Source organism: Bison bison, unplaced genomic scaffold (assembly GCF_000754665.1).
Source record: "Bison bison bison isolate TAMUID 2011002044 unplaced genomic scaffold, Bison_UMD1.0 scf7180017864201, whole genome shotgun sequence".
NCBI lineage: Eukaryota > Metazoa > Chordata > Mammalia > Artiodactyla > Bovidae > Bison > Bison bison.
Genome location: NW_011494773.1, coordinates 1,864,794 through 1,879,932, shown reverse-complemented (window position 1 = coordinate 1,879,932; position 15,139 = coordinate 1,864,794). Strand labels below are relative to the sequence as shown.

The 15,139-nt window shown below is 48.3% G+C and overlaps 2 protein-coding genes across 2 annotated transcripts in view; one reads left to right on the top strand and one right to left on the bottom strand.

Annotated features, from left to right (window-relative positions):
* Positions 1-301, top strand: part of ISM2 (isthmin 2) — a 7,747-nt gene extending 7,446 nt beyond the window's left edge. The window contains 2 exon segments of the mRNA XM_010844414.1: positions 1-35; positions 37-301. The exon segment at positions 1-35 is cut by the window's left edge and continues 13 nt beyond it. Of these exon segments, the coding sequence (XP_010842716.1) occupies positions 1-35; positions 37-301 (300 nt within the window).
* Positions 302-7,536: 7,235 nt separating this feature from the next.
* On the bottom strand, positions 7,537-15,034 carry AHSA1 (AHA1, activator of heat shock 90kDa protein ATPase homolog 1 (yeast)). The gene is made up of 9 exons (XM_010844390.1): positions 14,811-15,034; positions 13,241-13,431; positions 11,549-11,631; positions 11,017-11,134; positions 9,895-9,983; positions 8,915-9,043; positions 8,364-8,465; positions 8,047-8,098; positions 7,537-7,930 (listed from the first exon to the last, which is right to left on the bottom strand). The coding sequence occupies exons 1-9, from the start codon at positions 14,888-14,890 to the stop codon at positions 7,758-7,760; spliced, it is 1,017 nt and encodes a 338-aa protein (XP_010842692.1). The 5' UTR covers positions 14,891-15,034; the 3' UTR covers positions 7,537-7,757.
* Between the last annotated feature and the right edge of the window lie 105 nt (positions 15,035-15,139).

Sequence of the window (15,139 nt, the reverse complement as noted above, 5' to 3'; positions counted from 1 at the left end):
GTGCCGGTCCACAGCCCCTTCTGCCTGCGCTCTCTGCAGCACGCCGGCAGCCCAGCACTGCTGCTACGACGTGAGCAGCCGGCTGCTGACCCGGGGCAAGGGTGCCGGCGCGCCCGACTTGGTCAGCATCGACGTCTCGCCCGAGCTTCACTTCAAGGTGGACACGCTGCCCTGGATCCCGTGTAAGGCGGACTGCACCCACTACCACGCGGTGCGGCCCGCCAACAATGGCCGAGCCTGCGCGGACAACCCTCCCGAGGAGGAGTACCTGGCCCAGTTGCAGGAAGCCAAGGAGTACTAACGAGAGGCTGCCGCGCTGGACAACGTTTCCTCGCAGGACCCCCGCCTTCGCCCCACCTCTGCCCAGACCTGGTGAGGCCGGCCTGGAGCCTCGAGCCCTCTGCCTGGGAACCTGGGGCGGGCAGGTCAGCACGGTGTGGGGTCGGCTTAAAAGGTGTGTAAGGGGCCCAGGGGGAGGCCGCAGGGGCTGCCGGGAAATGCGTAGTCTGTGGAGAAACTCCCAACACGCCTGACCACCCGTTTTTCTCCCTTGGCATGGGAGCAGCGGTGAGCCGGGATCTCCACACGCAGGGGTGATTCCCGGAACCTGCGTTAAGTCCCCCAAAAGCCCCAGCCCCGAGGGCCAGCCCTGCCACCCCCGCGGCCCGCCGCCGGCGCCGCCCTCGGGCCAGCTGCCTTCCTCGGCTCTGAGCGGTGGCACGTGGCCGTCTTGCCCACCCCTGCTTGGGAGGGTGGTCATCAGCCCTCCCACGAAGCTGCTTCCCATGGAGGTTCCAGTGGAGACCACCTCAGTCTAGGGCCGAAGGTCCGCGGTGGAAACATAAGTGGATAGGCTGAGGCAGCCAAGACGAGGCAGGATATCAGAGTGGGGCAGGGATCGACCAGTTCTAGGGGCTTTCTTTGTCCAGCTCACCTCTGTTCTATCCAACTCGTAGGAATATTGTGGGGCTGGGAGATCACACCACCCTGACTGAGCACAGGGTCAGGCCTGGGGAGGACTCGGAACCAAAGCAGGGTGGGTCAGGTGCTGGTAGGGCGAGCTGGTAGATCAGTTCTCCGGGTGTGTAGGTAGGTGTGTAGATGTGTGTTAGGGGACAGCCCTGGTGTGTCTGTGTCTGTGTATTAGGGGACAGCCCTGGTTTACAGTGTTTGGGCAATTTCTGTGGTGTAAACATACCCACTGTGGCCCACTTCAAGCTCCCAAGGTGATGTCGCTGAATGCACTGAGCTCAGACCTGGGAAGAGACGTGTATGATCAGCTCTGCTAGCACCTTCTGCCTCTTCCCTGCCTCCCCTCACCTTCACCTCCCTCTCCCCTCTGCAGCCATACTTCCTTGCCTTCTGTGGGTTGAAATGCTGATGTCCCAGTTGTCTCTGTTCACAAAAGCCTCTAAAAGGCTGGTCACTAACCCTTAGACAGCTGCCCTGAAGCTCTCTGGGAACTTCAGCAACAAAGCACTTTATTTTCTAATTCTGTCTGATAAAGAATTTGAGTTCCCAGGGGAGCAGAGAACTGTAGGGAGCCCTTGCTGACCTCTTAAGCCAAGCTTGCCTGGGCTGTGTTTGTAATTACCTAACCCAGCTGAGCTTCCCAGGTGGCGCTAGTGGTAAAGAACCCGCCTGCCAGTGCAGGTAAACAGAGGAGATGAGGGTTCAATCCCTGGGTCAGGAAGACCCTCTGGAGGAGGGTATGGCAACTCACTCCAGTACTCTTGCCTGGAGAATCCCATGGACAGAGGAGCCTGGCGGGCTACAGTCCATGGGGTCGCAGAGTCAGACATGACTGATGTGACTTAACACACATACAACCCAGCTGGGCAGACAGAGATCCAGGGTGCAGAGCTTACATGGGTTAGGTTATCTTTACTCAGACTCATAAAGGGTTACCTGAGAGGCAAGGAAGAGCTAGCAGGACCTCAGGGGCACATTCAGAGTCCTTTGGTCAGAGAGAGAAATTATATTGACACCAGAGGAAGTGGCCCTACTTCCCCAAGGAACTTGCGGGGATCTGATGCAGAGTTGTCCCAAGGACTACCCCTAAAAGATGGCCAAGGTGGACCTGTACCCTGCCTTAGTTGGTACCCTTACCATACACTCCACTGTCACTCCTAGCATTTGGGGAAGTCACATCAGGAAGCCAAATGAGACAAGGTCTGTTCAGAGCCGCTACCTGGAGAAGCTCAGAGAGGCAGATGTTTCCAGTTACCATCACACCTAAAGGTAAGTGTGTTAGTCTGGTCTGGGATCACAATCTAACAATGCTGGTGCAACTAGAATATTACAGGATCAAAGAGGGCAGCATCTCAGGTCCCTAGATGGGAACCAAGTTCCCTTCCCTGTCTCTTGAATGGGGAATTCAATAGGATTAGCACTAGGGAAGCCTACGATTAGCACAGGAATGTTTTAATTATGTTTTAGCAGAAACTTAAAAAAGATACACCAGAGTCTGTTTTCACAGGAAACTAATTTTCCTCCTAATATAATTTACCTTGACACTTAAATACACTATCTAAATTTAATCTATACCTAATGCTGATCCCATGCAAAAAAGATCTTCACAACCCAGATAATCACGATGGTGTGATCACCTAGAACCAGACATCCTGGAATGTGAAGTCAAGTGGGCCTTAGGAAGCATCACTACAAACAAAGCTAGTGGAGATGATGGAATTCCAGTTGAGCTGTTTCAAATCCTGGAAGATGATGCTGTGCAAGTGCTGCACTCAATTTTCCAGCAAATTTGGAAAACTCAGCACTGGCCACAGGACTGGAAAACGTCAGTTTTCATTCCAATCCCAAATAAAGGCAATGCCAAAGAATGCTCTACCGCACAATTGCACTTATCTCACATGCTAGTAAAGTAATGCTCAAAATTCTCCAAGCCAGGCTTCAACAATACGTGAACTGTGAACTTCCAGATGTTCAAGCTGGATTTAGAAAAGGCAGAGGAACCAGAGATCAAATTGCCAACATCCGCTGGATCATCGAAAAAGCAAGAGAGTTCTGGAAAAACATCTATTTCTGCTTGATTGACTATGCCAAAGCCTTTGACTGTGTGGATCACAATAAACTGTGGAAAATTCTGAAAGAGATGGGAATACCAGACCACCTGACCTGCCTCTTGAGAAATCTGCATGCAGGTCAGAAGCAACAGTTAGAACTGGACATGGAACAACAGACTGGTTCCAAATAGGAAAAGGAGTTCGTCAAGGCTGTATTGACAAGGCTGTGGTGACTATTGACAATAGTCACCCTGCTTATTTAACTTATATGCAGAGTACATCATGAGAAATGCTGGGCTGGAGGAAGCACAAGCTGGAATCAAGATTGCCTGGGAGAAATATCAATAACCTTAGATATGCAGATGACACCACCCTTATGGCAGAAAGTGAAGAGGAACTAAAAAGCCTCTTGATGAAAGTGAAAGAGGAGAGTGAAAAAGTTGACTTAAAGCTCAACATTCAGAAAACGAAGATCATGGCATCTGGTCCCATCACTTCATGGCAAATAGATGGGGAAACAGTGGCAGACTTTATTTTTTTGGGCTCCACAATCACTACAGATGGTGACTGCAGCCATGAAATTAAAAGACTTGTTCCTTGAAAGAAAAGCTATGACTAAACTAGACAGCATATTCAAAAGCAGAGACATTACTTTGACAACAAAGGTCCGTCTAGTCAAGGCTATGATTTTTCCAGTAGTCATGGGATGTGAGAGTTGGACTATAAAGCAAGCTGAGCGCCGAAGAATTGATGCTTTTGAACTATGGTGTTGGAGAAGATTCTTGAGAGTCCCTTGGACTGCAAGGAGATCCAACCAGTCCATCCTAAAGGAGATCAGTCCTGGGTGTTCATTGGAAGGACTGATGCTGAAGCTGAAACTCCAATACTTTGGCCACCTGATGCCAAGAGCTGACTCATTTGACCCTGATGCTGGAAAAGATTGAGGGCAGGAGAAGGGGACGACAGAGGATGAGATGGTTGGTTGGCATCACCAACTCAATGGATACGAGTTTGAGTAGACTCCGGGAGTTGGTGATGGACAGGGAGGCCTGGCATGCTGCAGTCCACGGGGTCGCAAAGAGTCGGAAACAACTGAGCGACTGAACTGAACTGAATGCTCATCCCCCTCCTTTCTAATATAATTTACCTTGGCACTTAAATACACTATCTAAATTTAATCTATATGTGCTGCTAAGTTGCTTCAGTCGTGTCTGACTCTGTGCGACCCCAAAGACGGCAGCCCACACCAGGCTCCCCCGTCCCTGGGATTCTCCATGCTTGGCAATTATGCAGCCCCATTTTTAAATCTGTAATCTAAGTGATACTCTAAATTGCTACTGTGTCAAGCCACAGATGAGAGAAACTAAAAGGGGGGCTGGAAAGGAGCTTTGAAGGACTGGGGTGTTGATCAGCTATAAAACAGTGTTTATTCAAACTGTACAAAGGAGAAAGAGACACTGTGCAGGTGGCTGCGGGCTTAGGGAACACCTGTGTGTGAGGAGAAACAGTTGCAGCGGGGGCACTGACCCTGCTAAATGGAGGATTTTAGGAGTGGCTGGTGTCAAAGCTGGGAGGGGCCCAGGAAATAAAGAGAGGGCCCTCCCCTGCTGTGGTCCAGTGTAGGCTGTCCTAGCTCACCTGGCTGTTATTCTTGTCTTGGGACCCCAGGAGCCATCTGTGACCACACATCCAGCAAGAACACCACCGCTGTTTCTAACTTAGCTGCCTTGGCCACCTGGATGGCTTTGCCCCATTCCCCCCACCCTGGGTTACCTCATAAAGGTCTTTTGCCAGGCAAGACTGGTCACATTGAATTCTAACTAGTGTTTAAACAACCCATAGTACAAACCTGCCAGATCCTGCTGATGGTCCTGGTCTCTTGGCAGACAGGATGTTTCAGCTCCTTTGTCTCATTATTCACAAAAGGGACTCAGATGTGCTTCCTTGTTTCCTCCATTACAGTTAGATTTTCTTAACATGTTGAAGTGCTCCTCAAAATCCTTCCTTGGTATCAATGTCACCTGGGATATTAAACTGTAAGCTCACGGCTACACCCCACACCCAGGACGAGTCACTGGGGTAGAGTCCACTCTCCTGCATTTAACAGGTTCCTCTCAGGTAGTACTTTAGTTGAGGTGAACCCTTAGCCTAGGATTTGGAATTTGGCCAGTTAACCAGCTTTCCTGCTTAAAGGAAAACATGGGGGCCTGGGAGCCCAGACATCAGCAGGAAAGGGATCTTCCCAACCTAGGGACCAAACCCAGGTCTCCCACACTGCAGGCGGATTCTTTACCAGCTGAACTACCAGGGAATCCCCAGGTAACATGCTGCCAGGTGCCAGAACTTCTCTGTCCATCTCTAATGCTCTCGTGAGTGCTAAGTCTCTTCAGTCGTGTCTGACTCTTCATGACCCTATGGACCAGGCTCCTCTGTCCATGGGATTCTCCAGGCAAGAATACTGGAGTGGGTTGCCATGCCCTTCTCCGGGGGATCTTCCTGACCCAGGGATAGGTCTCCTGCATTGGCAGGTGGGGTCTTTACCACTGTCACCCCCTGGAAGCCCCTAATGCTCTCATAGTTAGCTATTACACCCATTTTACAGATGAGGAAATTTGTCCAGTTTGTTAGGTGGTGATATTTACAATTGAAACCCAAGCCAAAGTTTCTAGCTCTGGCATTCTGCTTTTTAGGCTCTGATACCTAACCAAATGCTGTCAGTGAGACCGAAGTGGTAAAAATTGTAACAGCATCAGTACTGGGGATGTGAATGTTGCTGCGCTCTCACATGACAGCTACTTTGCCTGGTGCTTTTTTACGAAGGCACTTGTAAACTTTGCTTCAGAGTTTTCCTAGGTATTCTGGAATTGGTAATTTTCCAGCCAGGTGTGAAAGTGGTGCTTCTTTGTTACCAGTCTCTGTGTTAGAAGGGGGTCCGTTTGTGTTTTTTTTTTGCCACACCACATAGCATGTGCTATCTTTAGTTCCCTGACTAGGGAATGAACCTGTACCCCCTGCATTGGAAATGCTGAGTCTTAACCACTGGACCACCAGGGCAGTTCCACAGAGTTCTTGATTTGATACAAGCTAGAGTCCAGATACTTTATTTTTTATAAAAGTACTTTTCGGACCCCCCAGGCAGCAGACATAATGCCCAATTAGACGAAGATTGCTTCAGTCCAGCACTTGAGTATTTCAAGCCAGGGGGTGGGGGGATCTTGGGGGTTCTAAATTATCCAGACCAGTACTGACTTTCTGCTTTAATTACATTTTGACCAGCTCATATTGGTAGGCTTAGCCTGCAGGGATCCATGCCACTTAATAAAACAGGCAAAAATAGATGAAGGAAAGCGCTGTGGCTGCAGGGAATGGTGTCTGGATCAGAAGACGCTGACTCACCCCAGGGTGGACCCGGGTGGGGCTGGTCCAGGAAATGACCCTCCCTGTGCAGGCAGTTGGGCTTCACCCGTGGTGCTAGTGGTAAAGAACCTGCCTGCCATCGCAGGAGACATGAGATGCAGGTTTGATCTCTGGGTCAGGAAGATACCCTGGGGGAGGGCATGGCGGCCCAGGCAACTATTCTTGCCTGGAGAACCCCCATGGACAGAGGAGCCTGGCAGGCTACAGTCCATAAGGTTGCAAAGCTGGGACATGACTAAACACGCATGCATGTAGGTAGCTTTTCACTACCTGGAACACGGCAGCCTGGACCCCACTAAGGTCAGTAGCACTGACCACTCGGTCAGTGGTCAGAAGCTTGTTTAATGGAACCAGGTATTTCAAAATACTCTTAACAAGGATTTTCAATTTTTCCTCTTTCTGGGAGTAATAGGCCTGGAATGTCCTACTCCGGGAGGGATGCCTAACATGCTAGAAATGTAGCTGCTGTGGGGATGAATGCAATGACAAGGCAGTAGGCAAGTTTGGACTTGAGCATTGGCTCTGCAGTTTCTCTGCTAAATTATCTGTGGTAGGATCTGGGGTATCCATTAAGAAACACAAGGACCAGGTTCTTATAAAACAGAAATGGTGGTAGTATCTATCTCACAGGGCGGTTGTGGGGGCTAATGAAGTTACTGTAAGGAAACTGCTTAGTGCAGTGTCTGGAACGTAGAAACTGCTCAATAAACAGAACCTCAGTGAACAGAACCCCAGGATCCACAGGGTGGGGAATCTCTGTCTGCATCTCAAACCAGCGCCTGGTGATCATCTTTTTGCAAGAGGGTAAGAGGCCATGGGGAGTGGGAGCCCCAGGATGCCACCTCCACCAGCCATGGAGTTTATTGGTACTGTTTACCGCAGAGTACCATCCCCACCCCTGCCAGGCTACATTTGACTGCCCTTTTTTGCCAGTCTTCATTATGAAAGGATGTGAGCTCAGGGATGCTTGCTGGTGAGAAGCAGGCTCCCTTCATGCCTCTTGATTATGTACATTTAGCCAGAAGACAAAACCCTTTTTAACCTTCAGGGGAACTCTAATACCAGCCACCCCATCAACACAGGTTCCAGACATGCATGTTTTTTAAATTACGTTTATTTAGCGTATGTACACATAAAAGAGAAATCACCCTCTGTTCCCACCCAGCAGAAAACATGCACAAACCCAAGGTATACATGAAGGGACAGGGCCCCAGCCCCAAGTTAGTGGTTGGGATGGTGCAATCCTGTGAGTCACAAGCCCCGGTCAGGAGAGGGCTGGACTGAAGTGTTGGGCAGGCTGTACCCCCGCTGCGGGGCCTAAAATAAGCGCGCACCATAGCCAAAGGTCTGTTTGATGCCCTCAAAGTAGTACCGCTGCCAGCCCTGCCTCGTCCTCTCCTCCTCTGGGGCGGGGATGCCTCGGCCTTCCATGCACAGCTCAGTTTCTCCGTTCTTATCGATGAAGGTCAAGGTGATGACGGCAAAGTGCCCTGGGGGAAGGCAGAAGGGAGGGAGGTTTCAGATCCAGGGTTTCCATAGGGGCCTGAGGCGAGGGGGAAAGAAAGGGTTCTGGGGGTAACGGCAATGAACAAACATGCTTGCTTACCTTCTGGCCAAGATTTAAACCTCCATTTCATCGCAATGTATTTCTCAGGGACCTGAAATAATCAGAGGTCAGCCTTTTTGATATTTGCTTTCTCCCAGAAGAACTAATTTTACCCCACGAAGGAAAAAACTATAGGAAAGTGAGAGAGTCCAATTGTAGCATTCCTTTGAAAAACAAAATGAGCTTTTACTGACCCAAGAGATTAAAGTCTTAAATTTATCTACAGAGCTGGAAAGAAAAAGGCCGGGAGTGGGGAGGAAGGGACACATTATTCTTCTAAGCTGATAAAAGCCACGTCCTGGCTAGCAGGAACTCACCAGATCAGTGAATTCTCCAGAGACATTGCCGTCTACCAAGTGAAACTTGCCACCTTTGTCTGCTTCCAACATAGCAGGAGCGTGGGTGAAGGCCTGAACGAGCTGCAGAACAAAAGGAGGTAGGAAGATGTGCGGCTCTCGGGGGGACCCAGGAGAAATGCCAGCCGACACCTGCGTGCCTCAGCTCTCAATTCCAAAGACTACTCTGCCCAAGAACCAGCTTCAGGTTCTTTTCTGTTCCAGTAGAGACCACGCTTCAACTCAAATAATTCTAAATCCAGGATGCCATTACGTTGGATCCATTTACTTTTCTAACATGAATGATTCCAGTTGTTCCCACTTACAGGACCCAAAATTAGTACAAGAAGAAAAAAAAAGGCAAATCCACTTTAATGAGTGGTGGCTTGAACATGTCTTTCCTTTGCCTCTTTGAGAACAAGGAAAGTCTCGTGGCTCCACTCAGCACTTTTCTGCAGTGAGAGGATGTCCCCACAACTCTAGTCACCTGGAACGGCAGACGCCAGGAGCTGGAAGGACAGGACTGTACTTACCTCTTGGGTGGTAAAAACTCTATAGAGCTCCTCTGGTGATGTCAGGAAGCTTTCTCTAAGGGTGATCTTACAAGTGGGGATTTTGACACCAACGGGTCTGGCCTGGGTTTTTGAAGGAGCAGACTTAGCCTGTGGAAGTGGCAGTGAAACTGTCAGTTTATAGAGTACTGGTGAGACCTCACTTCACAGGGCTGCAGGGACACACTGCCATTCACTCTCACAAACCTTGTCACCTCCAAGGCTAAATTACTCCAGGGGCTCAGAGGAAATGTATGTGCATGGGCATTTCTGTGAGGAGGGGGATTTTCTCAGCACTCTCAGTGCCACTCTGGGTGAAAGAAAAGTGATACTTCTTTAAAGCCCATGCCAGAGGACACACTAAATCATTATGTACTTCTGGAGAGTCCTGTGTAATCCTCAAGCAGAATGTCTGTTTAAATAGTCAGAAGCAGCACCCCCAGAATATCCTTCCGAGTGTGACAAAGGGGCAGGGGGCTGAAAACCAGGTGCTGAAGCCAAACCAAACAAGCGCCAACTCCAGAAAACAGTTTGTGCTCCCCTCCAGTGCAATGAAATCAATCAGTTTCCTGTTAGGTGAGGTCAGTGACCTAAGTAACCTCTGACACTTTGATGAGAACTTTAATATCAAAGGATGAAACGTAGATATGTTATTTTAGATGCATACAGGGGAACCTGCGTTCATAACCTCCTCACTGGTGTTAAATACCAAGAGTTGGACTCTGAAGCCCCTGATGGCTTGATGGCTTCCATTTGCTCTAGGAGTCTGTCGTAAATGAATAAAAACCAGGTTAAAGATGGGGCAACATACAACTACATTCTGTGGACCCTGAAAAGCAGCACCTCTGGCTCGGAGGTTAGGGTGGGAGAGAAAAAGCTGAGATACAGACTTAAGGAAGAGGCAGTGTCTCAACTCCCTTTCCAGACAGCCTCCTGCCCCACCATGCAGGGATACTGGTTACCTTGCGCTCCTCAGTTTTCAGTGCTGGCGGCCCGGCTGGGTCTACTGACTCTCCATTCATTGTAGGCAAGATCATACCCTGCGTGAATTCTGCAAAGACAAAATCCAGCTCCTGGAAGTTATTTCTTGGGAGCTGAGATTTGGGGCTTCACCGTAGTTCACAAACATGGCCGTCCTAACTCAGGAGGAGGTAATGACAACAGAAGGAGGAGTCGATCCATTTTACGTCTTTCCCTTTGATCCATGCCACATGGGTACCTGAGTGTATCCTACAGAATGCAGTATGGTCATTAGGATTACTTGAAACCCCTGACTCAATCAGAAGCATCACAACTTGTTAAATGTGTGTGAGGTCTACTGCGGATGGCAGCCAATGACTGCAGCGGCACTTCCAAAGCCTTCAAGAGTGGGGAAGATGCTCACAGCTGCATATTTAGTCCCCTTCTCCACTCTGCCGTACCTCTGTAGGACAGCCACAACTATTAGGGCATCAGAGCACTGGTTCCCACCTCTACACTGGCTCCCTCTGATGGTCACCAGAGGTACTCCGACACCCAGACCAGATCACGTGGGCAAAGCTGGAGTTCAGGGGGACAGCTGAGAGGACTACTATTCAAGTAATCCTAAGAACAGTCCAGGACTGTGCTCAATCTGGAGATGCCGGGTCTTTAGATCAGTGAGTCCAACAGAAATACCACCTCAGCCTCAAATGTAACACTACATTTTCTAGTAACCACCCTAAAGTGTTAAAATGGACAGGTGAAATTAATTTTGACCACATTCCCCTCATATATCCATTCTACCATTTGTGTGTTGTCAGTATCAGATAATTGAGATATTCTTCTTTTTAAAAAAATACCAAGTCTTCAAAATTTATTACATATTTTATACTCAGAGCACATCCCAATTTGGACTGCCACATTTCATGTCCTCAACAGCCAACGCATTAGACAACACATCTCTAAATCTTTCCCTACTTTACAGACTGATTTCAAGATGAAATAAGCCTTCTCCGCCCAGATTTCTACTCATTTACTAAAGAAAGAACTGTCAAGCCCCTTAATTAGCATCTGACAGGTGGAAAACTATCTTCTCAAGGCACTTATAACTACTCAAAGGATACCTGTTTTGAGGGTGCTGATGTAAATTCCCATTGCTTCTCTTAGAAGTTTCACCCCTTCTTCCTTCATTAAGGCCACGAGATTTGTGTCAGGCTCATCTTTGGCAAGGCTCACACTAATCTGAATGAAAGATCAGAAGTAGGTGGTAAATAGCTTGAGAGGCACCCACACTGGGAGATGTAGGTGCCGAGCAGTCAGATAACCGCTGACATTTGCAAAGGAAATGCATGACAGTTGAGGTATTCGTACAATCCCCATGAGTGTTTCTTCTCAAGGTCTCTCTGCTACCTACTGCCAAGACAAAAGTGGCTAATGTTAAAACTCACACCACTCACTAAAGCAAAGTAACTGAATAAGCATAAACTGCTCGGGAAGCTCCTAATGGCACCACAGACCCAGAAAGTCGTCTGCAGACTGGGGTTCTGAATGCTTAGGCCAAGCCTGGTCTGTAATCTTGAAGACAGATTATTTTTCTCATCTGAGAATAAGAGGATGTAGGAAACTCAGACAGATGAGGAATTGGAAAGCACAAACCTCCACTTCATCCACGCTATTTTCATCAGACAAATTGGGGATCTCCACATGGCCCTTGTACTGCACTCCAGACTTAGAGGTACCTGTCAAAAGTAATGCAGTATTATCAGTCTCCTCCTCTTCAGGCTAAGTCTTCTGCTCTGGATGTGTAACTAGTATTTTGCTTATGCTTCTTTTGGACAACTGCACCCACCTTCTTTATTTTGAGAGAAGGTGGCTGCCACACTAGAGGCAACCATTGCCCCCCTCCCTGAAATGTCTTTCCTCATCAGATTTCTGGAGACTGTGTTACCAGTGTGAGACTAAGAGCTACGTGAATTCAGCACTAGCCTGAATTCTGCTGAGGAGGACCTAGGTTAATAGCTAATACTGGCAGTTTTGCTAAAACGCTTGTTTTGAAAATACAAATTTGTTCCAATGCTATAGGTATATTAAGTGACAATTTGATTGTAATATGAATTTCATATTTGCTTATATGCACTTTCATCCACAAAGAAACCCAAACAGAGCTAAACAGAGCTGCATAGGAAAACACAAAACACATGTCTCAAACGTTAATCTGACAGTGACCTCAGTTCACCACGTGTGTTACAAGCCACACCATCCACGACTGGTATTATAATGCTCCTTCTGATTTCCCGTGACACTCCTTCCATCACCTCACAATAACCCAAGTACCTCAGTGCCCCTGATGCCCACTTTCACAAGCAAACCTCAGGTTTTTGTCAAGGTAAAGCACGATATTTGTCAAATGATTTACGTTCTTATGATTTAACGTGTAAACTGTGCCACCAATTTTTACATTACTAAATTTAAAAAAATATCACTGATGAAGCTTTTGAGCATCCTGTCATGTCCCTAACCCTATCTTCCCTACAAGCTCTGTGGTTTTTGTTGGAAGTTTCTGCAGTGTGGTGAATTTTAGAAACACGTGTCACATTATAGCAGAACTGACTGTGTTTCAAAGTTAACATTATTTATCTTTACCTCTCTAGGCCTCAGTTTCTCAATCTATAAAAAGGAGGCTGGGAAAGATGATACCTATGGTTTCTTCCAGACTGCTATGCTTTAATTAAAAAAAAAAAAAAAAGACAAAAATACATTTTGCCTCTGTTACCATTCAGTTGAGAAGAATTTACATGTTTTGCCCCATACATGTACTCTTTTAACTCTACTGTCTTTCCTTCCTGTCAGGACCATCCAAGGATGGCCCCAATTCTATCCTAATATCCTCACAAAAAAGACATTAAGCTAGAGAATAAAACCAGCCCCAGTTATAATCACATGCAAGCAGCATTATCACAGCACTCTAAACTATTAGGTTCACACTGGAATTAAAAAAACAAAAGCCAAAAAACTCCCATAGCCTACTTTCAAGTCATCCAAGAGGCAGAAATAGCTAGTCTGAAAAATGTCACATTGTATGCTCCCAAACAGGACAAGGCCCAGAGGTTCAGCAGCCCAGTTGCTACATCAGTAGGGACTTGTGAGACCCACAGACAGGAGACCCATTTAGTGTCCTGCAGCGGCAGAAAAATTTCAACATTCGATACTGCTTCCTATAGGACTCTAAAGCAGCACTATCTCCCTCAAAAAAAGTTCATAACCTCTCAAAAACTGTTCTCCCTGGCTCTTGAATAGGTCAATCAAAATGTGATTAACCCCTATCCTAAAAGCCGAGCACAGACTTACCTGTCCAGTTTAGTTTGACGCTCCACTCATAAAAGAAGATAAGTTTGCCTTTGCGATTGTTAATGGATGCCTCTCCATCAAGCTTACTCACTTCTGTCACCTCGCACTTGCCTTCCTCATTTTGTACACGTACAGCCAGGAACAGTGTTTTCAGCTTATCTGTGGACCAGTTTGAAGCATCCCTTTCTGTCCTGCAAAACAGAAACAGAGCTATGGACCAACAGCCAAATGAAGGATACACTGTTTGCTCTATGCAAGAGCACCCAAGGCTATACGAGGCTGGAAAAGAACACAAAAGCCTCAGTCCCACTCCAGTATGTCCACAAATGTGTTACTCTTTTAGGAAGACCAGGAGTCAATAAGGACTGTCTGCTGTATAGCATGACAGTCAATTACTGTCAATAAGGACTACTGCTGTATAGTATGGTTTCAAACTTAATGGAAAATTCTGCTTTCCTTTCTCAGCATGATGGTGCTGGGGTCAGTACTGAATACTTTAACATGGCGCCCCCGTCTGACCAAATGGAAAACTGTGCGCTTCTGAGGTCAGGAGCACACAAGGGGGCCGCAAAACGCAGCGCTGAGCTAAAAGGTCCAGTTAAGAAGAAACCAATAATCTTGATCCCATTAGCGCAGTGTTTTGACCTATCAAATTCAGGCTGTGTTATAAATTTTGTGCCCTCCAAATGGCCCTGAAAACAATGAATGTCCAGGGTTTTAAAACAAACAAAAATGAAAGCCAACCATTCTATGATAAGAGGAGAGGACGCAGGCTGAAATACAAAGGAAAACTATCTACCTTCTAACTTTCTAATAAACAAAAGTAAGATGAGCTACAACAGAGTAAAACTACAGTGTACGCCCAAAGTTCAGTGGACTCAGAAGGAATAAGAAAATATTACTTGCAGAACATTTCATGAAAGAGAGTAGGCTTTTAAGAGTGGTTGGATTATAAACTATGATTGCCCGGCAACCAGCGGCAGTCCCTGGAGCGACGATACAAGCAACTTAACAGTTCCGGGTGAGAGGCCACGGCGCCTTGGAGCATCACTCAGTTGTGAGCACTTGCAGATCACGTTCTAAGACCTGGCTTTCTGGAGTGAGGCAGCGATCCCTTATGACTGACTTTTAATTCCAGCCGAAAGTCGAAAAAATAGTAACTCCAACCCTCTCGAGCCTAACACTGCAATCTCTCAATACTAGACACGGCAGTTTTGGGTCTCAATGACGCCTCCGGCCACGTGTGAGAAGCATCTCTCCGCTCAGGCTGAATGCAGCAGCCAGAGGGGGTACGTCCTCCTGTGTGAAACCCCCTCGTCTGGGATGCAGTCTTCTACGTCGTCCCCCCACCCGACCTCCGGGCTTCCCCTCCACCCAATGAAACGGAGGTCTGAGGCTGGAGGGGCCTGCGACTTACGGACCCCTGGAGACAGGAAGGACCCACGCCCATCTCCTGCCAGGCAGGGCTGCCTAGACCCCAGTAGTGTTCCGGTCAAGGTTCCAGGGTACCCTCCGGCGCAACCCCCGGCCCGGCCGCAGCGCTCCCTCGGCCTGGCCCGCTGGCCCTCACCAATGCCAGTTGTTGACGTTGGTGGCGTCCGCCCGCTCCTCCACGATCCAGCGTGGGTCGCCCTCACCCCACTTGGCCATCGGCTCTCCTACCGCGCCGCCACCAGCTCCCGAGCAGCCACAGCCACAGCCTCAGGACAGCCCGGTCGCGGCCGCCCGGCAGCGCCTGGAAACTACTAGAAGAAGCTGCAAGATCCTCCTGGCTTGCTTTTCCCTCCACCCCCCCGCCCCTCCCCGCCTTGACTTCCGGCTCCGCCTCCCTCCCGCCGGGTACGTCGGCTAACCCTCCCCGGACCTTCGCTTCCGGTTGTTCTAAGGAATTCTTTACAC

What these genes read in the sequence shown, in the direction of transcription:
- AHSA1 (XM_010844390.1), bottom strand. Translation starts at nt 14,890, where the DNA reads ATGGCCAAGTGGGGTGAGGGCGACCCACGCTGGATCGTGGAGGAGCGG. An exon ending in CATCAGCACCCTCAAAACAG is followed by an intron (nt 9,984 to 11,016) that starts GTATCCTTTGAG and finishes TTGTCTTTGCAG; the next exon opens with AATTCACGCAGGGTATGATC. An exon ending in GTTTAAATCTTGGCCAGAAG is followed by an intron (nt 7,931 to 8,046) that starts GTAAGCAAGCAT and finishes GCCTTCCCCCAG; the next exon opens with GGCACTTTGCCGTCATCACC.